General features: G+C 43.6%; 1 protein-coding gene across 4 annotated transcripts in view; it reads right to left on the reverse strand.

The window, feature by feature from the left end:
• Positions 1 to 9,531: 9,531 nt before the first annotated feature.
• Positions 9,532 to 24,706, reverse strand: part of LOC143300531 (receptor-type tyrosine-protein phosphatase epsilon-like) — a 62,134-nt gene continuing 46,959 nt past the window's right edge. For all 4 annotated transcript variants that reach the window (XM_076614272.1, XM_076614270.1, XM_076614273.1 and 1 more), the window contains 6 exons: positions 23,795 to 23,868; positions 21,568 to 21,705; positions 18,945 to 19,073; positions 14,728 to 14,870; positions 13,604 to 13,739; positions 9,532 to 10,394 (listed from right to left, as the gene is read on the reverse strand). In XM_076614272.1, the coding sequence (XP_076470387.1) occupies positions 10,236 to 10,394; positions 13,604 to 13,739; positions 14,728 to 14,870; positions 18,945 to 19,073; positions 21,568 to 21,705; positions 23,795 to 23,868 (779 nt within the window). In that variant the 3' untranslated portion in view covers positions 9,532 to 10,235. The remainder of the gene's footprint in view (positions 10,395 to 13,603; positions 13,740 to 14,727; positions 14,871 to 18,944; positions 19,074 to 21,567; positions 21,706 to 23,794; positions 23,869 to 24,706) is intronic.

The following is a 24,706-nucleotide window of genomic DNA, read 5'->3' on the forward strand; positions in this document are numbered from 1 at the left end:
GAGGGTCCCGGGTTCGAATCACGGTGACGGCGTCTGGTGGGTAAAGGGTGGAGATTTTAACGATCTCCCAGGTCAACATATGTGCAGACCTGCCAGTGCCTGAACCCCCTTTGTGTGTATACGCAAGCAGAAGATCAAATACGCACGTTAAAGATCCTGTAATCCATGTCAGCGTTCGGTGGTTTATGGAAACAAGAACATACCCAGCATGCACACACCCCGAAAGCGGAGTATGGCTGCCTACATGGCGGGTTAAAAACGGTCATACACGTAAAAGCCCACTCGCGTATAATACCAGTGAACGTGAGAGTTGCAGCCCACGAATGCAAAAAAAAAAAGAAAAAAAAAAAGAAAAAAAAAGGAGGTTCTACCAGCTTGTGTCAATCACCGCTGCCTGTGACGGATGCTGACTGATGTTGGCGTGTAAGCAGTGACACGTTGACAACACCTGGACCCCAGATGTCGGCTTATTGCAGTTTCAGGATCTCAAGGAGGCGTCTCTACCCTTCATACGCTGCACCACATCTGCTAGGCATCTGCCTGATCAGAGTAACCCAGCGAGTTTAGTCAGTCACTGAGTGTGCATGCATAATTATAGATTTTGCGTACCTAACAGAGTGGTTTGTTTCAACAGGGTTTTTGCCAGAAACAAAACTTACGTTGCCACGGGTTCTTTTTAAGTGTGTGTTCGCACACAGGACCTCAGTTATTTATCGTCTGATCATAATAACTTCACGCTCACTTTGATTTTTCCATTCAAACTAAACAGGAAAGGGTCGAGGCTGGGGTTCGACCCTAGACACTCATGGACACTGTATTGGCATGATAAGCGTCCAGACACTACAGTCAAATAACGACTTTTATTTCTTTCTGACTATTTCTGACTATGTGGAGTGATGGTCTAGAGGTAACGCGTCCGCCTAGGAAGCGGGAGAATCTGAGCGCGCTGGTTCGAATCACGGCTCGATCGCCGGTATTTTCTCCCCCTCCACTAGACCGTGAGTGGTGGTCTGGACGCTAGTCATTCGGATGAGACGATAAACCGAGGTCCCGTGTGCACCATGCACTTAGCGCACGTAAAAGAACCCACGGCAACAAAAGGGTTGTTCCTGGCAAAATTCTGTCGAAAAATCCACTTCGATAGGAAAAACAAATAAAACTGCACGCAGGAAAAAAAAAAAAAAAAAAAAAATGTGTGGCGCTGTAGTGTAGCGACGCGCTCTCCCTGGGGAGAGCAGCCCGAATTTCACGCAGAGAAATCTGTTGTGATAAAAAGAAATATAAATAAATAAATCTCTCTTTTTTTGTCTACTAGGTGTGTCATCACTTGTGGATCACAAAAAAAAATGTTATTAGATGTCTGTGAATACCCGTTGCTATGGAAACAAATCAAAATGGCTGCCAAACAATGTATCAAATTAATCGGGTTTGTGGTCCATGTGGTGCATACAGAAACTGTTTGTTATGTGGACTTGATACACAATGACATTATCTTCATTTTCACGGGCGATTGTGTTGATTCTTTAATTATTGTATTTTTAATGAATTTTTGAAAATTTGGGTATTGCGAAATCCTCAAAATTTACAATGGGTAAAAAGATTGGAACTGCTGTGAATTAAAACCCAGAGAATACTTTCATACATACTCGTGACAAAACTTCAATAACATGTCATAAAACAATTAAGCAAAGTCTCATGGTAGTAGGTTTACTCATCATTGACCAAGTCCAAGGTAAGTTGTCAAGGTCAGAAACTTGACGACTTGCGTCGAAATTGATCAAAATAAACACTTTCGTGATTCAGCAAGCAATCTTTATTGGCAATTTTTTCATCGTTAAAGACATCTTTACAGTGAAAAAAAAAACAACAACCCAAAACTTATGCATATGATAGAAGAGATGTTCAAGAATCAAAATCCATCAAAAACCCAAATCATGAAAAACCATCATTTTGGTCTCTTTTGCACTGCTGTGCCTTAACTCACTCAGTACGGCCAGTCCTCTCTTCTCCTCTACACAGACCCCTCGGATGTCCAGTGGGTGTCTCAATGACCTAACATTTAGCTTCCGTCGTCAGAATTGTGGTATTCTTTGTCAACATTCACGTCTTCAGTATAAGAGCGTTCCGCTTTCAATATTTTGATGATGGTAATTGGGGTGAAACGCTGTTAACGTCGTCTCTTTCGCCGTTCGTGTGGAGAGAGTTAACCCCTCCGCCAACTTCCTCCTCGTGCTTGTATGGACATGACTATCGCACTCTGTGGGGCTTTTCGTTGTCGCTTTGACGTTGACAGCTGAGGCTGGTGGTGAATGGATGTGGTGGTGGTGGTGGTGGTGGTGGTGTGTGTGTGTGTGGGGGGAGGTGATGGGAAGTGGGGTAGGAGGTGGGGGCTGATGCCAAAGCTAACCGCCATCACCCCTCACATCAAGGAACGTGCAGGATGGATGTAGCTTGCAAGGGTTGTTTATTCGTGTCTTTTTTATTTAAAAAAACCCTCTTTTTTATTTGTTTGTGGTGCAGTCGGCACGTGTTAGAAGCGCCAGGTTCCTGCTCTCTCCATCACGTGTCACGTTGACCCCAGCACTGGACAAGGCACGCGCGGTCATCAACGCAGATGGTGAGAGAGATAGCTGATAATCATGGACAGGAGATGCAAAGGGTTAATTGAGATGGAAAGTCTCGGTGAAGATCCGTCATTTTTACCATTTTAACCCATTCAAACCCAAGGTGTTTGCAGCCTCCATAGGCTTCCCGGTCATACTGCGGCGAAAACAAATAAGATATATATATATATATATATATATATATATATATATATATATATATATATTTGTATATTCTGGGTGTATGCAGTATATGAAATCGACCGGTTTTTCCTCCAAATTGACACGTGTGGACATGGCCGGAAATACCGTAGAGGTTAGTTCCCTTTATTTGCATATTATAGGAATGCGGAAAACGTTTTAATCACACGAATTTCGAAGCCTTAGCAGCGTTCAGACGTGGGGGTTGGATGAGTTTTAATGCGAACAGTGAAGGGCCGTTAAGTGAGGGGTGAGTGTGAGAATGAAATACCAAAAAGATGGAGAGAGAGAGAGAGAGAGAGAGAGAGAGACGAGGGAGGAGACGAGGGGTTGAAAGAGATGAAAACGAAATGCGCATGCGTCCCACTGATACAAGGAAACAGAATGAATGAATGAATGAATAATTTTTATTTTCTGAGGGTAATAGATTAAGCATGCATGCTTTTTTTTCATCCAGCCCTCGAAAACAAATACACAAACAACAGCAAAACGAAAAAAGAAAAAAAAGAGGGAAAAGTGAAAAAGCAAGAGAAAAATCACGGAAATACGAGAAGAAGAAAAGAAGATAGTTACACAGCTAGATGGAAAGAGACAGATAAAGATATACAGACAGACATACAAATAGACAGGCAGGGAGAGCGACGAGAGAGAGAGAGAGAGAGAGAGAGAGAGAGAGAGAGAGGGGGGGGGGGGGGGGGGGGGCGGGATTGTTCCTACATTTGTTCATTTTACATATACGGTGCATATACGCTTAAAAAAATAATAATTTGAAAAAAAAAATTACTATTAAAAAAAAAGAAAAAAAAGAAGAAGATTTATGTTGAAAATAATACAGAGAAGCATATGGAGAATAGGAAAACTTGGTATTTGACACGGGTTGAATCAGTACATGTCAGGAAAAAATGTTGTAAGATTTGAGTTATTTATCAGAAATTCGTGGTATAGTGCTTTGAATCTTTTAAAGTTTGCTTCATGTTTTAAATATGCAGGAAGTCTGTTCCATAACCAACTTCCTGAGTACAGGAGACTTGATTTATATAATGTAATTGCTGGTAAGGGAAGATCGATTTTGTGAGAATGCCTAAACTCGTTGAAAGTGAACATATTTCTAATAGATATTGGAGCATTTCCGTGGAAAATTTTATGCATAAAAATTCCTTTATTGAACAGCAGTTTGGACTTAAGCTGGTAGAATGTTGAGAGATTTGTAGTCAGCATCTGTTAGTGAAGAAGACTTCTTTAAGACAAGCTTGATGGCGCGTTTATAGACACTAACTAAAGATTTAATCATATTGTAACTATCCAAATCCCAAAGAGTAGAAGCATAATCAATGGATGATTGAATGTAAGAATAAAAGATCTTTCGAGCATGTGTGTTTAAAAAGTTCTTAATCTTTTTAAGTTGGTAAGTTTTAGAAGCTATATTTTTTGTAAGGGTTTGAATGTGTGCTGACCAGGATAAGTTATTGTCAATGGTTACTCCCAGTAGCTTATGATTTGACACTTCTTCAATTTTTTCATTGTTGATATAGATGGGAGGAAAATTGGTGGTTAAATTTTGACGTTTTTGTCTGGTACAAACCATCATTAATTTAGTTTTTTTCGGATGAAGGGACAAATGATTCAACTGTGACCAGTGAATAATAATGTTGATATTTTCCTGCAAATTGCTGCATACTACAAGTGGATCTGTGTGACAAGTATCGATGGTAGTGTCATCGGCAAACAGTCCGCATGATGATTTTGTGAATAAAGGTAAGTCGTTGATGTACAATGAGAAAAATAGAGAACCAAATACAGATCCTTGTGGTACCCCGAATTCGGTTGGTAAAAAAGTAGACATATTGTTATTTAGGTATACCCCTTGTTGTCTATTAAACAGAAATGATGAAACAAGCTTCAGAGCATCGGAAGATAGATTATATACTGCAAGTTTCTTAAGGAGAAGTTCATGATCAATAACGTCGAATGCTTTAGCAAAATCGACACAGAGAACTCCAGTGAATTTTTTCCTGTTCATGTTAGAAAGCCATCTCTCAGTAAGTTTCACCAATGCCGTATGACAAGAATGTTTGGCTCTGAATCCGGATTGATTAGGATGTAAGAGACTGTATTTGTTTAGATGAGATAGAAGACATTTATAGATATGTTGCTCTAATGGTTTTGAAAGCACTGACAGAATAGAAATAGGGCGGTAATTAGAAGGTTCATCAAGGGTTTCCTGATTTGTACAAGGGTATTATTTTTGCTTGCTTAAAACTAACCGGGAAAGTGGTTTGGGTTATGCAAACATTGTAGATGTATGTGAGGGTTTCAGCTATAATAGGAGCAGCTAATTCAAGAATTTTACCATCTAATCCATCGATACCACGCGTTGCTGTCTGCTTTAATCGTTTTAAAGCAATTAATACTTCGTGGACACTAACAGGTGTAATCACCATTTCGGAGTCAATATTCTTTTCATTACAAAATGATTTTAGAATCTCTAAATCATTGTCTTTCGATTTATCATTACTAATTATCTGATGTGCGACGGTAGAGAGATGATAATTTAATGTATCAGCAGATATATCATTCATGGGATATGAAGAAGTATTCGCATTTTTATTTGTAAGCTGATTAATAGCTTTCCAAATAGATTTGCTATCTTTCTTTTGATCAATTAATTCTCTAAAGTATTTCTTTTTCTCTGCTCGCAGGAGAGATGTTACATAATTCCTTTGTTTTTTGTAGTCATCACGAGAACCTTTTACCAACAGATAGTCTCTAAGATATATGTTTACTTGAATTTCTTTGGTAAGCCATGGGGGTTTTATCGATATTTGACTCTTTTAGTTTGAAGAGGAGCATGTTTGTTGTAGATATTATAGAAAACAGTATACCAGAATTCAACAGCTTGATCTGGATCGGTGAATTCGTACACATTATTCAGAGGTGAGTTCAAAAGATCTTGAAGAAAATAGTCACTATCGAATTTCGAGAAGTTTCTGTAAGTGATAATTTTGTGGTTAAGTTTTGGAATTCTCGCTCCTTTCTTGGACCATGTGATGCAAATAGGGAAGTGATCACTACAGCCACATACTGGAACACTCGTCTCGATGATTGTGTTTTGGTTTGTTACATACACGTGGTCTATTATTGTCCTTGACGAATTAGTTACACGTGTTGGTGTCTTTATTAGCTGCTTCAAGTTAAAAGATTCATATATTTGTATCCATTGAGCATTTGATTTTGATAGATCAATATTGAAATCACCGAGTTGAATGATATCTTTTGAATCTTCATTGACGTTTTCCATCATAGAAATGTAACGATTATACCAGTCCACATTTTCGGCGGGATCTCTGTACAGAAAACATAAAAGAACTGGTTTGGAATCTTTCAGTTTTACTTCAAGCCAATCTTCTATGTTGTGTTGTTCTAGACTTTCAGTTCTCTTAAACCTTACGGAACGGTGGATGTATATCAGTAATCCAGTCTCCCGGAAACGGCTGGAATCTCTACGAATCAAGTTATAACCAGCTATTGAAATATCTTTGTCTGAAGTATGAGCAGATAAATGTGTTTCTGAAAAACCAAACACGTGAAAGTTTTTATTTGAATTACACAGAACTGAAGATATTTCAGTTATTTTGTTTATAGCGTGGTTTATATTCAGATGAACTATTCGAAAACCATCCTTGATTAACCAAGGAGTTTTCATATCTGACATTGTTACAGGTCTAGGTAAAATTACAGCTGTTTAGAGTAAGTTTGACTATCAAACTGCACAAATGCGGAACAACTCAAATCGCTGAAAAATGTTGGAAAGGGAGAACAAACAATTTAGTTCAAAAGAAACAGACAGACAGACAGACAGACAGACACACACACACACACACACACACACACACACACACACACACACACACACAGAGAGAGAGAGAGAGAGAGAGAGAGAGAGAGAGAGAGAGAGAGAGAGAGACAAGACAAGATATTTTTACAAGACAATGGTTTATTTGTTAGGCCTCCGGCCCATAACAAAGGAGTGGGCCACTAACAAAAATATTACATAATGAATCAAATAGTGTGAATAATATATCAATGCGCATGTAAGAGAGAGAGAGAGAGAGAGAGAGAGAGAGAGAGAGAGAGAGAGAGAGAGAGAGAGAGAGAGAGAATGAACTTAAATTAAAAAAAATTTTTTATTGAGGGTGAAAAATGGAAATAAGTACATTTGGCTTGTTATCTATCCTCTCCTCACAAATAGGGAAAATTTTACAGACAGGCACTATCAAAATCATGACACTATAAAACGTAATTTTGTTTAATTATGTAATAAAAAAACACACATGCAAAATGTCATTTACAACACACACACACACACACACATACAGAGAGAGAGAGAGAGAGAGAGAGAGAGAGAGACTACCATGATTATTATTACTATTGTTATAGTCATCATCATCATTATCATCATCACCACCATCATCATCATCATCGACATTTCATGATTGATAATTTCAGGTCTGCGTGTATTGATGTGACACTTGTTTGTTGAACCCGCCACCACCACCACCCCTACCCCTCCCCCCCAACACAAACAACAATAACAAAACAACAACAACGAAATAAAACGAAAAAAAAAAAAGAAGAAAAAAGCAGAACAAACAAACAAAAACAACGATACGTGGCAATAACACAGTTGCTTTCATGATAGCATTACTGTTAGAAGCGGTGCCTTACAAGCAAAATATATACACCACCAACCCCCACACCACCCATCCCCCAAAAAGAGAAGCAACCCAACTCCCCCCAGTGCCCCTCCCCCCCCCCCCCCCCGAGTCCCCACCCCCCCAAAAAAAAACAACCAAAAAACAACCCCTAAAACCTAATATCAGTAACAACAACAACAATTAAACTACAACCAAGAAAACAAACAAAAAAAACCAACAAAAAAGAAAAAAGAAAAAGAATGAACGAAAGAAAAAGAAAGGAAAATACGCTCTCTTCAGTGCACTGTCAGTAGTTCAGATATTTTATGCAATTCGTTCTGTATACAGTCCTTTTCAGTGTAACTCACTCACTTGAGTGAGAAGTAGAAGAAGAAAAAAAAAAGAAAAAGAAAAAAAAAAAAAAGAAAAGGCACTTAGTACACATTTATTTCTCTTTTGCTCTTTCCCATTCCTCCCTTCTCTCCCTCTTGTCCTCCACACATGCTCCACTGAAACAAGTTTAAAAGTATATACAATAATTATATATATATAATTACTTTCCATTATCTCCCCCAAATGGGATGAAGAATCCTTTCTCGTTAATTACTTCCCCTCCTGTATCAACCAATAGTGACGAAGAAAGGACCTTTTGTAGAGAAATTTCACCAACGTCGAGACACTTATCCGGATCATCATACGACTTATTTGTAATCCTTTGGTTTCTTCGCTGGCTCCATTGGTGATGAAAACTTCTACAATATTTCAGGAAGAACCTGTCCAGTGCAGGGTTGTTTTTTTTTTTTTTTTTTTTTTTTTTTTTCGGTCGTGTTGACCCGCTGACAAACATGACAAAAAAACAACAACACACAAAACAACAACAACAACAACAACAACAACAAAAAGACAGAGTGAAAACAAAACGTTACTGGTGATTATTATGATACAACAACAACAACCCTCCGCAGTTACTTGGAAGTTGGAAAAGATGGTGAAACTGATGGAAACGACGGCGACTTTGTTGGAGAAGATGGGGAATTTGTTGGGAGAAGATGGGGAATTTGTTGAAGAAAATGAAGAAGTTATTGGAGAGGTTGGGGAAGTTGTTGAAGAATATGTGAATGTTGTTGGAGAAAATGTGAAAGTAGTTGAAGATATGGGAGTTTTTGGAGAAGATGTGAAAGTCGTTGCAGAAGATGTGAACGTTGATGGAGAAGATAGGGGGAGTTGTTGAAGAAAATGAAGAAGTTATTGAAGAACATGGAGAAGTTCTTGGAGAGGTTGGGGAAGTTGTTGAAGAATATGTGAATGTTGTTGGAGAAAATGTGAATGTTGTTGGAGAAGATAATTATGGGAGTTGTTGGAGAAGATGTGAAAGTCGTTGCAGAAGATGTGAACGTTGATGGAGAAAATTTGAAAGTTGTTGGAGAAGATAGGGGAGTTGTTGGAGAGTTTGGGGGAATTGATTGGAGAGGATGGGGAAGTTGTTGGAGAGGACAGGGACGTTGTTGGAGAGGATAGGGAAGTTGTTGGAGAAGATGGGGGAGTTGTTGGAGAAGATAGGGGAGTTGTTGGAGAGATTGGAGATAGGCTAGATAAGTGATTAGAGAGGAAGGGGAACTTGTTGGAGAGGAAGGGGAAGATGTTGGAGAGGATGGGGAAGTGTTAGAGAAGATGGGGGAGTTGTTGGTGAAGATGGGTGAATTTCTGGAGAGGTTGGGTAAGTTGTTGGAGAAGATGGGAAAGATGTTGGAGAAGATGGTGAAGAAGTTTGAAAAGATGGAGGAGTTGTTGGAGAGGTTGGGGAAGTTATTGGAGAAGATGGAGTAGCTGGGGAATTTGTTGAAGAAAATGGTGACGTTGGAGAAGATGGGGAAGTTGTTGGAGAAGATGGGGAAGTTGATGGAGAAGATGGGGATGTTGTTGGAGAAGATGGGGGAGTTGTTGGAGAAGATGGGGGAGTTGATGGAGAAGATGGGGAAGTTGTTGGAGAAGATGGGGAAGTTGTTGGAGAACATGGGGAGGCAGTCGCAGTCACACAGAAGATAGAAAAGTCGGATAAGGTGCTGGAAAATAAGGGAAAAGCTGTTGGAGAAAATGGGAAAGCACTCTCAGTCACATGGAAGACGGAGAAAAGATAGGCGATTTGCTGGAAAAGGACATGGGGAAGTTGCTGAAGAAGATGGGAAAGTTATTGAAGATGAAAGGGATTTTCTTGGAGAAGACGTAGAAACATTCTCATTCACACGGAAGACGGAATAAGATAGGGAAGCTATGGAAAACGATAAGGGACAGGTGTTGGAGAAGATGTGGAAACTGTCTCAGTCACATTGAAGATGGAAAAAAGATAGGGAATTTATTAGAAAATAAGGGACAGGTGTTGGAGAAGATGTGGAAAGACTCTCAGTCAGTACCTGTATATATATATAAGGCAAAAGGTGTTGGAGATGATGGGAAAGTGTTCTCAGTCACATGGAAGATAGAAAAAAGATATGGACGTTGCTGGAAAATGACACGGGAAAGGTGTTGGAGAAGATGTGGAAACTTTCTGTCACATGGAAGACGGATGATAAAGATAGACAAGTTGCTGGAAAATGACATGGGGAAGTTGTTGGAGAAGATGTGGAAACATTCTCAGTCACATGAAAGATGGGGAGGGGAGGGGAGGGGGGGAGATAGGGACGTTGCTGGAAAATGATGTGGGGGGTAGTCGTTGGAGAAGATGTGGGAACACTCTCAGTCACATGGAAGTTGGAGAAGGTGGTGGAGAAGAAGCTGAAGAAGACTGGAGAGTTGGAGAGAACGGGTGGAGGCAGCGGAGGGGAGGCACCTCGTTGACATAGGGGTTCATCTGCGAACATCTGTACTGCACGGCTTCGTAGATGTAACGATACTGGATCTGAAACAACAGACAGTCAAGGGTTTTTGCTTCGTAAGTTGAGTCTGAACGTGTTTTTGTTTGCTACAGCATGACGGGCGCAGTAGCCGAACGGTTAAAGCGTTGGACTTTCTATCTGAGGGTCCCGGGTTCGAATCTCGGTGACGGTGCCTGGTAGGTAAAGGGTGAAGATTGTTTCCGATCTCCCAGGTCAACATATGTGCAGACCCCCTTCGTGTGTGTCTACACAAGCAGAAAATCAAATACGCACGTTAAAGATCATGTAATCCATGCCAGCGTTCGGTGGGTTATGGAAACAAGAACACACCTAGCTTGCACACCCCCGAAAGCGGAGAATGGCTGCCTACATGGCGGAGGTAAAAACGGTCATACACGTAAAAGCCCACTCGTGTACATACGAGTGAACGTGGGAATTGCAGCCCAAGAACGCAGAAGAAGAAGAAAAAGAAGAAGAAGAAGAAGTTTGCAACAGCTAACTTGGTGTTCAAGACTGGATGTGAATTAAAGCGTTCAGTTGACACACAAATGAAAAAAAAAAGAAAAAAAAGAAAGAAAAAAACAACAACCAAAAAACAAAACAGAAGCAAACTCGGGCAACAGACAACTGGAGCAACAACCAGCATTGTGGAGCGTTGGCCAAGTGGTCATACGTCCCACTAAGAAGCGAGTATCAACGGGTTCGAGTCCCCGTAAACTCAGACCGAGAGTTGAACTCTCTCGCTTCCACTAGACTTTGAGCACTGGTCCGAGCGCTAGTCATTCGAGAGAAGTGATAAACAGATGTCCGTCCTCTCCCCGGCAGGGAGAGCAACCCGAATTTTACCCAGAACAGTATGTTGTGATACAATGCAATACAATACAATAGAAATGCTATGCAATGCAATACAATACGATGCAACACAACACATTACAATACGACACGACACGATACAACACAACACAGCACTGCACATATTGTGTTGCAGTGGTACAATGGTTTTGATACAAAGTCTTTCTTCTGCTTCTGACAGATTAACAATAGAATGGCTAATGCCGCTGCTCATGACCGGTGCTATTTCTGGTGGTCAATCGCTGGGGCATTTATCACTGGGAATGTGTATTGTATTGTATTGTATTGTATTGTATTGTATTGTATTTCTCTTTTCTTTGACAACAGATTTCTCTGTGTGAAATTCGGGCTGCTCTCACCCAGAGAGAGCGCGTCGCTACACTGAGAGCGCCTCCCCCCCCCCTTTTTTTTCCTACGTGCAGTTTTTTTTCCTATCGAAGTGGATTTTTTTTTTTTACAGAATTTTGCCAGGAACAACCCTTTTGTTGCCGTGGGATCTTTTACGTGCGCTAAGTGCATACCGCACACGGGACCTCGGTTCATCGTCTCACCCGAATGACCAGCGTCCAGACCACCACTCGAAGGTCTGGAGTGGAGAGGGAGAAATTATTGGCGACTGAGCTGTGATTCGAACCAGCGCGCTTAGATTCTCTCGCTTCAAAGGGCGGACGCGTTACCTCTAGGCCATCCCTCCACATACATATACCTGGCAAACAGCAGCAGCAGCAGCAGTAACAGCAACAACATCTACAACTACCAGTGCTGCTGCAGAAGAAACTACAACAGCAGCAACAACAAAACAAGAACAACAACTTCTACTGAGCGGCAGGAGACCTGACATAGTACGCCATTCAAAGGCTACGAAACAAACGATTCTGACTGAGCTCACTGTGCCATACGAAAGCAGAATGGAGGAAAGCCCACATCTACAAGACCGAGAAGTATGATAGCCTAGCCCGCAACCTGAGAGAATCCGGCTTCCAAGCCAAAGTCCTTGCCATAGAGATTGGTGCAAGAGGGTTTGTGGGCGCATCTGCCCACATCCTCATGAAACAGCTGTCGATTTCTGGCAGAGAGAGGACATGGGCTCTCAAGGCAATGGCAGAAGCAGCAGAAGAGAGTTCCAGCTGGATCTGGTCGAGGAGGAATGAAAGTAAACTTCACAAGGATTAAAATTCCCTATTCAAACTAGGCTTATGATGGCTCAGTGGTCAAAACGTCTGCCAGAAAAGGTGACTCAGTCCTGAAGTGGCGATCACCCTGGAGGCGCGGGTTCGAACCTGCTGAGGACCAGGAAAACAGGAGTCATGACCTGTGTGCGGCCCGGCCCCCTTAGAGTGTAAGGAGTTAAGGGCCGAAACACTTGACTAAGGGGGGCTTCTTCTCTGAAGACCTTGTACTGTCCAGCTCTCCCTTGAATTTCTTATCACAAGAACAACAACTTCTACTGCCGCTGCTTTTGTTACTGCTGATACTACTTCTGTTGCTATTACTGTTGCTGCTGTTGCTGTTATTACCGCTGCTACTACTACTACTACTACTGTTTTCTTTTTCCACTTCAACCACCACCACCACCGCAACGCCAACAACAATAACTACGACTCTACCACTACAGCTATTGCTGCTGCTGCTATTGCTATTGTTGCTACTGCTGTTGCCGCTGCTACTACTATCGATGGAGTCTCCCGTCGGACCGACGGATGAGTAGGCAGGCAGGCTTATCTGTCGGTGTGTGTCCTCATATGGGAGAAGAGGCCGATTCTGGATGTGTAGCACTTCCCACGGGTGTTGCAAGGGAAAACGTCTCCAGAAATTGAGCCCTGCTTCCTTCGCTTACGCTTCTCCTTAATGGCCAGTGTTCTCTTGTTTTCAAATAGCTGGGTGTTGAAGGGCTAGCTCGTCGTTCCGACATTAGCTTGGTTGCCTGACCAGCACAGGTGACTTTTTTTTTTTTTTTAGTGAAGAGGAGTTGTGCAGTCCCTTCCCCACTCTCTCGCCTACCGATGCTCACAGTCCCACAGGTGCAGATACTGCCACGTGTAGGACGGCCTCGGCAGGTGCAGATTTTTTCTTCGGAGCTCCGTCTCCTAGGAGGACTTCCAGCCAAGGATAAGAGCTCCCCCTGCCCTTTGGTCATCCTCTTCCGCCTTCACAGCCGTTGGGAAAGGTTTCCTCCTCCGCCTGGTCCGTCGTTTGGAGACTTCACATGCGGCAGGTATTACTGGGTTACATGGTACCAGTAGCAAGGGCTATGCCCCTGACCTGACTACCACAGCAAACTGATCTGACCCACGTCACTACAACTACAACTACTGCTGCTGCAACTGCTACCACTACTACTACTACTACTGCGACTACTACTCCTACTACTACTACTGACCACAGAGGACACGGCACGCGGAGAGACGCTCTGGATGTGACGTACAGACATGTAGACGTCAACCTCCTCGTCATACGTCATGCGAGCGATGACGTCACACAGGGCGCAAAAGAGACCGCTCCTTCGCACTCCGTCACTGGAACAGGAAATGTGTGTGTGTATGGCTTCGTCAAAGTGTCAAAAGCATGGACAGGAGATTAGTTTTAACTAATGATGATGATGATGATGATATCACTACTACTACTACTAACAATATAAAGAAACTCTCTCTCTCTCTCTCACACACACACGCGCGCGCGCGCCACACGCACACATACACAATCATCACAAACTATACACACTCATTTGACAAACAAACAGACTGTCAAACAGAAAGACTGATGGACAAACAGATCGACCGACAGAGAGACCGTCAGACCGACCCACAGACAGACAGACAGACAGTTAATAATAATAATAATGGTATTTATATAGCGCTGAATCTTGTGCAGAGACAAAATCAAAGCGCTTTCTCGCCAGTCATTCACACGCATGCATAACTCTAAAACTGGAGAAACTGAACACAAGGAAGAGGTAGGGAAGGGAGGCTATTTTGGGAAGAGGTGGGCCTTAAGGCCAGACTTGAAAGAGCTGAGTGTGGAGACTTGACAAAGCGAAAGAGGAAGTTCATTCCAATTGCAAGGCCCAGAGACAGAGAAAGAACGGCGGCCAACAGTCGAGTGTTTGAATCTGGGTATGCGTAAACAGAGTGGATCCGACGCTGATCGTAGTGAGCGAGATGGAGTGTAGAGGTGAAGGCAGCCACAGAGATAGGAAGGGGCAGATTTGTGAATACATTTATAACATAGAGTGCTGATCTTGTACTTTATTCTGTGTGAGACAGGGAGCCAGTGGAGATGTTGGAAAAGAGGAGTGATGTGCTCAGATTTTTTTCTTTCTGAGGACGAGTCGGGCAGCAGAGTTTTGTATGCGCTAAAGAGACTGAATAGATGAAGCAGGCAAGCTAGACAATAGAGAGTTACAGTAGTCAAGCTAGACCCACAGACGAACAGACAGACAGACCCACAGACAGACATTAAAAAACAAAACAAAAAAAAAAAACAAAACAAAAAAAAACCACTGACGTGCATTGGACCACGTAGGCTTCCGAAGAAGGTAACGTCATCAAAGTGTCGATGATGTGAAAGACATCATCTACGTCACCTCCGGTCTGGCCGTCCCAGCCCTGGTAGTGCAGCAGCTGTAGTTCGCGGGGCTTGGTCTCTCCCTGCAGTGGGGACATCGACAGAGAGAGAGAGAGAGAGAGAGAGAGACAGAGAGAGAGAGAGAGAACGAACGAACGAAATTTTATTTTACGAGGGTAAAGGAGTAAGCACAAAGTACTTTTTTTTTTACATCCAGCCCTCTGGGCATAAATAATAATTGGAAAAAAAAAAAGCAACAAAGCAACCAAAAAAAAAAAAAAAAAAAAAAAAGCGAGAGTCAATTCACAACACCAACGTCAACAGAGAGAGAGAGAGAGGGAGAGAGAGAGAGAGACAGACAGACAGACAGAGAGACAGAGAGACAGAGAGAGAGGGGGGGAATAGCAGGATTTTGAATCCACTTGATTGCCGTTGATGTTACGTATCACTTGCAGACAGAGACGGGCGCCATAGCCGAATGGTTAAAGCGTTGGACTTTCGATCTGAGGGTCTCGGGTTCGAATCACGGTGACGGCGCCTGGTGGGTAAAGGGTGGAGATTTTTACGATCTCCCAGGTCAACATATGTGCAGACCTGCCAGTGCCTGAACCCCCTTCGTGTGTATATGCAAGCAGAAGATCAAACACGCACGTTAAAGATCCTGTAATCCATGTCAGCGGTCGGTGGGTTATGGAAACAAGAACATACCCAGCATGCACACCCCCGAAAACGGAGTATGGCTGCCTACATGGCGGGGGTAAAAACCGTCATACACGTAAAAAGCCCACTCGCGTATATACGAGTGAACGTGGGAGTTGAAGCCCACGAACGCAGAAGAAGAAGAAGAAGAACTTGTAGACAGAGCTTTACCAGGTCAGGGTGCCAGTTACCATTAGTCGTACTTTCTCTGTATGTATACATGTACAGAGAGAGAGAGAGATCTATCTATCTATCTATCTACACACACACACACACACACACACACACACACACACACACACACGTATGAATGTATGTGGGTATGTATGTATGTATGTGTGTATGGAGAGAAACAGACCGACAGACAGAGACATAGAGAGACGCTTTTTTTTGTGACGCTTTGATACTTTAACGTCATTGGCCATGAGATCCTTATAACATGGGTGAAATGCATAACAAAACACATCAAAATAAACGGAAGAATGAATATGGTGAAAGCAAATATTGAAACAGAACAAAAGTTCTTCCTTTGAAGAAAAGTGGTAGCAGCAACCAACAGGCCACCCCAGCCCATAATAGATCCGTTCATTCTTCCATCAATGAAACAAGATTCCAACATTGGCTGCTGAAGAAAATTTCAAACTTACCTGACCGCGCAGTTTGTAGCTGATTGATGTGATTTTTGCCTAATCTTCGGCGCTTCTGGTATAAATTTTGCCATCAAGATTAGAGGGAGAGAGAGAGAGAGAGAGAGAGAGAGAGAGAGAGAGAGAGATCGAAATCGAAATCGAAACGTTTTTACTGAGGGGAAAGGAACAGACACTTATCGGCCCGTTTTCATCCTACCCTCGTAAAAGAAAACTAATCTAGGAAATGCAGAAGAAGAAAAAAAAAGTGAGGAAATTTACATGCACATCGCATGGCAACGACAACAAGAATAAATGAATGGCATATAGAATACACAATTCTCAACTGAGAGAGAGAGAGAGAGAGAGAGAGAGAGAGAGAGAGAGAGAGACAGACAGACAGACAGACAGACAGACAGACAGAGTAGTACATGCTGTATATAAGATCTCGCACATTGTGTTGACAGATAAGCGTCTTAACCTTTCTACCACCTTTTTTCCCCCTCCGTATGTACTTGTCAACTTCACTCCATAAAATGAACAAGACACAATGTCAACTGTTATTTGAGTCAGTGTCAGCATGACATAGGTCACAAACAAACACAACTGCTTGCCGCATGCAACCTGTTTCTTCACACACACACACACACACACATACATACACCCCCCCCCCACACACACACATAGTGAATAGACGTTAAACTGAAGATAAACACACACACACACACACACACACACACACACACACACACACATCCCAAGCCCCCCGCCCACCCCCCCACCCCCAGCCCCCACCCCTAACCGTGAGAAGAAACAAGAAAGATGATTAATTCATAGCAGTTTCTATCTTTTTTTTACCCATTGTAAATTTTGAGGATTTCGCAATACCCAAAATTTCAAAAATTCATAAAAAGTACAATAATTGAAGAATCAGCACAATCTCACATGAAAATGAAGATAATGTCATTGTGTATCAAGTCCACATAACAAAAAGTGTCTGCATGTATCACATGGACCACAAACCCGATTTCTTTAATACATTGTTTGGCGGCCATTTTGATTTGTTCCATAGCAACGGGTATTCACAGAAACACTTTTCTTGTGATCCACAAGTGATTATACACCTAGTAGACAAAAAGAGGCCCAACACTCGGCTTATATCACAGATTGACATAAATTTACATTTGGGCCAACAGCAAAGTGAGAGCTGTATTATCAATGGTTTCTCCAGTCAATGGGAAACCATTTACAGCTTAGTCTTTTGTGAAGGACTATGACTCTCAAACTAGGAGGCAAAATTGCACTGGCTCTTACAGCTGCAGCCTTGTGGGCTAGTTGGCCTTTGGGAACCATCCCAACGCCCACTGTCCTAAAACCCTCTTGGCCGAGAGAGTGGGGATGTCCTTGGGCAAGACATTCTCCACTATAATCAAATTCTAGCCGAAATAGTCGGAACAGCAGTTGCCTCCTCTACTGTTCTGATGGTCATAGTCGGACACGAATGACTATCATATATATATATATATATATATATATATATATATATATATATATATATATATATATATATATATATTTATAGACAAAAAAAGAGAGAGATATAGTCGGAGTGAAAAAAAAATCGCTATTGGCCCTTCTTCCTCAAAGCATGACTGAACGCGTTGGGTTACGCTGCTGGTCAGGCATCTGCTTCAGTAGCAGATGTAGTGTATAGCGTATATGGATTTGTCCGAACGTGCAACTGGAAAGTAAGGAGATGAGGATGTCAAGCCGACCCAACGCATGCATCCTGATTGTTCTTGACGGTACGGATGAGGCAATGCAGTTCATGTCTTATCTGGTGCTGGCCATTGTTCCGCCAGACCAGGGGGGCTGGGGTGGGGGTGGGGGTGGGGGGTGGGGGTGGGGGTGGGGGGGGGGGGGGGGGGGGGGGCTGTAGGGGGGGGGGGGGGGGGGGTGGCGGTGTGTTGGACGGGGATAATGCATTGTTTGAGAGTGCCTAGGATTCTCAACTCGGTCTAGGGGCTGAGTGAGGTCGGAAAAGAGAACGGGCGAAAGAATTAAGGAGTGGGGGGTTGAGGGTTGGGGGTGGTGGTGGTGGTGGTGGTGGTGGTGGGAGGGGGGTGGGCGGGATGATTGTGATGAAGTGGAGTAGGGGTGGGGGTGGGGGAACGTGGGGGGGGGGGACTCTAGAGACGGAAGTGCACTGGAAAGTACGGAAATGAGGAGAGGAGGGAGAACTGTTGCGAGTCACTCCCTCTCTCGCTCTGTCTGTCTGTCTCTCACTATCCCTCCCTATCTCTCTCTCTCTCTCTCTCCTTCCCCCACCCCTCTCTCTCCCTCCATCCCCCTCTTTATCTCTCCATCCCCTCTCTCTCCCTGCCTCCCTCCTGTCTGCCTGTTGATTCCTTCTTCGCATAGTTCCGCCAACTGTGTCCACGAGAGTTAGGTTCTTTGAAAATCATTGATGATATATCATGGTGTTAACACACTTCAACCGCTAAAAAAACAAAAGTAAAGAAAAAACCCCACAACAACAACAACAAAACACAACCCCCCCCCCCACCACACACACACACCAAACAATCAACCAAACATACCCCCTCACCCCCCCCCCCCTCCACCCAAAAGAAAACGAGGAAAAAAACGACAAAAAAAGGTAATTGGTGGATAAATACACACATTGATATAAGTATAATCCTCTTTTTGTGTTGGTTCTGTATGCTTAAATACAGTCAAATCAGGTTTAAAAAACAAAACAAAAACAAAACAAAACAAAACACACACACACACACACACACACCACCCCCCCAAACAAACAAAAACCCAAACCTTTTTGCTGAGGCAGAGGGTGTAGACGAGGAGAGATGGGCAGACTGTGGAGACGGACCTGAGGCGGATCGTGTAAGGGTCCACATCCATCTCCTGCTCTTCCTCCAGGGGCCAGTACTGACAGGGGGGCTGCAATGAAAGAGGAGAGTTCCCGGTATTTTATTTTTATTTTTTTTAATCTTTTTTTTTTTCAGTTCCCGTCTTAGTTCGTGGGCTGCAACTCCCACGTTCACTCGTATTATTACACGAGTGGGCTTTTACATGTATGACCGTTTTAACCCCGCGCCATGTAGGCAGCCATACTCCCTTTTCGGGGGTGTGCATGCTGGGTGTGTTCTTGTTTCCATCACCCACTGAACGCTGACACACGAAGGGGATTCAGGCACTAGCAGGTCTGTACTGTACATATGTTTGACCTGGGAGATCGGAAAAATCTCCACCCTTTACCCACCAGGCGCTTGTTACCGAGATTCGAACCCTGAACCCTCAGATTGAAAGTCCAAAGTTTTAACCACACGGCTACTGCGCCCGTCCCGTAAGTTGAGTGTTGGCCTAGCAGTAACCCGTCCGCCTAGGAAGACGCGAGAGAATCTGACCGCACTGGTTCGAATCCCGGCACAGTCGTCAATATTTCCTCCCCTTCCCCCTCCCTCCTCCACAAGCTAGACCTTGAGTGGCGGTCTGGACGCTAGCATTCGGATCAGACGATAGACCGAAGTCCTGTGTGCATCATGCGTTCAGCGCACGTACAAGAACCCATGGCAACAAAAGGATTGTCCCTCGCAAAATTCTGTAGAAAAATTCACTTCGGTATGAAAACTTCTTCTTCTTCTGCGTTCACTCGTATGCACACGAGTGGGCTTTTACGTGTATGACCGTTTTTACCCAGCCATGTAGGCAGCCATACTCCGTTTTCGGGGGTGTGCATGCTGGGTATGTTCTTGTTTCCATAACCCACCGAACGCTGACATGGATTACATGATCTTTAACGTGCGTATTTGATCTTCTGCTTGCATATACACACGAAGGGGGTTCAGGCACTAGCAGGTCTGCACATATGTTGACCTGGGAGATCGTAAAAATCTCCACCCTTTACCCACAGGCGCCGTCACCGTGATTCGAGCCCAGGACCCTCAGACTGACAGTCCAACGCTTTAACCACTCGGCTATTGCGCCCGTCGGTATGAAAACTTAATAAAACTGCAGGCAGTAAAAAAAAAAAAGAAAAAAAAAAGGTGGCGCTCTCAGTTTAGCGACATGCTCATCCTGCGAAGAGCAGCCCGAATTTCAGACAGAAATCTGTTGTACAATACAATACAATATCTCAAAGAGGCGTCTCAGCGCTTGGATAGACCCATATACCCTACACCACATCTGCTGGACTGTTTCCTCTTTCTATTCGTCAAGTCTCCACACTCAGCTCTTTCAAGTCTGGCCTTAAAACCCCACCTCTTCCCAAAATAGCCTCCCTTGCCTACCTCTTCCTTGTCTTCAGTTTCTCCCAGTTTTAGAGTTATGCATGAGTGTGAATGACTGGTGCGAAAGCGTTTTGGTTTGTCTCTGCACAAGATTCAGCGATTATTGTTATTATTATTATTATTATTATTATACCGGCTGACCAACAGCATAGCTAGGACAACACCGCTTACTCAGACCTTGAGTGCATGCGTGTATCCATTGTACCTGTGAGAGCGGAATTATTCTGCCGAATTTTGCCAGAGGACAACCCTTGGGTTTGCCTTGCGTGGGTTCTGTTTCGACGCGCCAGCAGGATGATAATGATGAAATAACAACATCAACAAGACGTGGAGTGATGGCCTAGAGGTAACGCTTCCGCCTAGGAAGCGAGAGAATCTGAGCGCGCTGGTTCGAATCACGGCTCAGCCGCCGATATTTTCTCCCCCTCCACTAGACCTTGAGTGGTGGTCTGGACGCTAGTCATTCGGATGAGACGATAAATCGAGGTCCCGTGTGCAGCATGCACTTAGCGCACGTAAAAGAACCCACGGCAACAAAAGGGTTGTTCCTGGCAAAAATTCTATAGAAAAAATCCACTTCGATAGGAAAAACGCATAAAACTGCACGCAGGAAAAAAAATGCAAAAAAATGGGTGGCGCTGTAGTGTAGCGATGCGCTCTCCCTGGTGAGAGCAGCCCGAATTTCACACAGAGAAATCTGTTGTGATAAAAAGAAATACAAATACAAAACACGGGCGAGAAGAAGAAGAAGAAGAAGATAATGACGATGGTGTCGACAACACCAATAACGACGATGACGACAACAACGATGATAACAACAAGCAGAGGAAGAAGAAGAAGAAGAACAAGAACAACAACAACAACAACATCAACAATAACAACGACAACAACAACGGCAATAAAAACAAGCAGAAGAAGAAGAACAACAACAACAACAACAAAACAACGACGACGACGACAACAACAACAACAACATCAGCAGCAGCAACAACAACGACGACAACAACAACGACAACAACAACAACAAAGACAACAACAAAAACAACAACAACATAGACAACAACAACATAGACGACAACAACAACGACGAGGACGAGGACGAAGGCGGAACAGCGACAACGTCCAAGCCAGCTCTTTCAACTCACGGTCACTTCCTGGTCGTCGAGCGAGGTGATGGATACCACGGTGCTGACGTCATTTCCGTACACCAGTCGCCAGAAGTCGATGACGGTGGAAGGCAAAGGCAGCTGCGTCACGATGCTCCCGTGTGGGTCATAGAACGTCTGTTGAAGGGGAACCCAAAGCGAGGAGTTTACTGCATATTCTTCTTCTTCTTCCTCCTCTTCCTCCTCCTCCTCCTCCTCCTCATCATCATCTTCTTCTTCTTCGTTCGTGGCCCGCAACTCCCACGTTCACTCGTATGTATACGTATACGAGTGGGCTTTTACGTGTATTACCGTGTTTTTATAAACTCTATATTATTTTTTTTAAATCCCGCCATGTAGGCAGCCATACTCCGTTTTCAGGGGGTGTACATGCTGAGTATGTTCTCATTTCCATACCCCCCACCCCACCCACCCCTCCCGAACGCTGACATGGATTACAGTCACTAACAGGTCTGCACCTATGTTGACCTGGAGTGGAGATTTTTTCCGATCTCCCAGGTCAACATATGTATAGACCTGCTTAGTGCCTGAACCCACTTCGAGTGTATGCACGCAAGCAGAAGATCAAATACGCACGTTAAAGATCCTTGTAATCCATGTCAGCGTTCGGTGAGTTATGGAAACAAGAACATACCCAGCATTGCACACCCCCGAAAACGGAGTATGGCTGCCTACATGGCGGCTTAAAAACGGTCATACACGTAAAAAAGTCCACTCGTCTAATATACGAGTGAACATGGGAGTTGCAGCTCACGAACGCAGAAGAAGAAGATACCAACTGAACATCAGACGGGGTCTCTGTGTGTCTGTGTGTGTGTGTGGCGCAGGGTGGGGGGTGGGGTGGGGGGGGGGGGGGGGGGCAGTGGGAAGAAAGAAAGAAAGGGAGACGACTGGCCATCCAGAGTGAGTTTGGGGTTAAAAAGTTAATTTCATGTTTAAAGGTAAAGGGGTTAAAGGGTCCCACAGCCTTGCACGGCTGTGAATTCATGTTCGCACAGTCTAGGGGTTTTGGGCATTGAAAGGCGGGGGCCATTTCACTGCTTCCTATCTCTGTGGCTGCCTTCACCTCTACACTCCATCCCGCTCACTACGATTGGCTTCGGATCCACTCTGTTTACGCATACCCAGATTCAAACACTCGACTGTTGGCCGCCTTTCTTTCTCTGTCTCTGGACCTTGTAATTGGAATGAACTTCCTCTTTCGCCTCGTCAGGTCTCCACACTCAGCTCTTTATTCAAGTCTGGCCTTCGAACCCACCTCTTCCCAAAATAGCCTCTCTTTCCCTGCCTCTTCCTTGTCTTCAGTTTCTCCAGCGCTTTGATTTGTCTCTGCACAAAATTCAGCGCTATATAAATACCATTATTATTATTATTATTATTAATAATGTATTAAAAAAAATCCTTCCCCAAGCGAAGTCAGGTATCCATTCACACCTGGGTGGAGTGTGGAAAATCAGAGTAAAGTGCCCTTTCCCCAAAGAACACAGCACTTTTTCTCCGGTACAGCAATTCAAGACTAACACGAACGAAGCAAGTTACATCAGAGACTCTGCTGCACTCTCGACCCATGAATGTTGTGCCATTAATTAATTAAGCAAGACAGCTGGAACCTGAACCAGCTCCACAAAGCATGGAATGACTGATGAGAACAGCTGTGCGTAAGACAAGACGAGGGGTGAGGAAGTGATGTCCTCAGATTTTTTTTTTTTTTTTTTTTTTTTTTTTTTTTTTTTTGCTGCCCCATCATCTGCATCTGGGTTCGTCCGTCGCAGTTCCAGCGTCGGCAGTCCACAGGGAACCATCGATGTTAGGTCGCCAGGATGCCACACACCAGAGGAGACCCTGCACTGCTGCTGGGTCACTTCGGTGGTGTTCAGTGGTGCCTGTTCTGTTTTTAACGTACTTAGGACACCACCTACTAAGCCCCCTACTAACGACATTAATGGCTTAGTCGCGGAGCCAGACTGAGTGAGCGTTCCTCCCAGAGTGGAGACCGCCACCACGCCCCTCAAACAACAGCCCCCCCCCCCCATGAATCTGCCGACACTGACGACATTGACAGGACTCCTAAGCACAGAAGTGGAGGGTTATTGAACTGAGGTCACCATGAGAGCAGGGCATAAAAAGCCACAGACTTTGAGACTGTTTTGTTTATATTGATGACGATGAAGATTTTAACTATTATTATTAATAATTTATTTTTTACCGGCATGAAGACAGCGTTGATGTAATCTCCTCGGTCTTCCACGGGTTCTGTGAGGAAGACGATGTGGTCATCGGCTGGGGAAAAAAACAAAACAGAAAAGAAAAAGAATCAATCAGTCAATCAGTCAAACAATCATACAGCCGATCACTCACTCACTCACTGACTCACTGACTCACTCACTGACTCACCCACCCACTCACTCACTCACACACACATTCACTCACTCACTCACTCACTCACTCACACAGTCACTCACTCACTCACTCTCTCACTCAACCAACCAACTAATCAACCAACCAACCAACCAACCAACCAACCAATGAATGAATAAATCAATCAATCAATCAATTATCCAACCAACCAACCACTCAGTCATAGTCATCAATCAATCAATCAATCAATCAATTACTCAACCGATCAATTATCCAACCAACTAACCACTCAGTCATGGTCATCGGCTGAAAAGATGAATCATTTACTCCATCCATCCATCCATCCATCCATCCATCACTCACTTCCCACTCACTCACTCAATCATTTGTATCTGTCTCTGTCAGATATGTTCATTCAATTCATACTGAGTTTTGCTGGGCTAAAAATATGCTATGCTATGCCTCAACATGGGCAGTCCATATGATGCTGTGCTTTGTTGGACTAGGTCATGCTATCCGATGATAATATGATGTGCTGTGCTGCCATAATCATGCTAACCCGTATCATGCGGTTCTTTTGCAGGACTAACAACACTCGGCTTATATCACAGATTGACATAAGTTTACATTTGGGCCAACAGCAAAGTGAGAGCTGTATTATCAATGGTTTCTCCAGTCGATGGGAAACCATTTACAGCTTAGTCTTTTTGTGAAGGACAATGACTCTCAAACTAGGAGGCAAAATTGCACTGGCTCTTAG

The sequence above is a fragment of the Babylonia areolata genome, chromosome 26 (genome assembly GCF_041734735.1).
Source record: "Babylonia areolata isolate BAREFJ2019XMU chromosome 26, ASM4173473v1, whole genome shotgun sequence".
Classification (NCBI taxonomy): domain Eukaryota; kingdom Metazoa; phylum Mollusca; class Gastropoda; order Neogastropoda; family Buccinidae; genus Babylonia; species Babylonia areolata.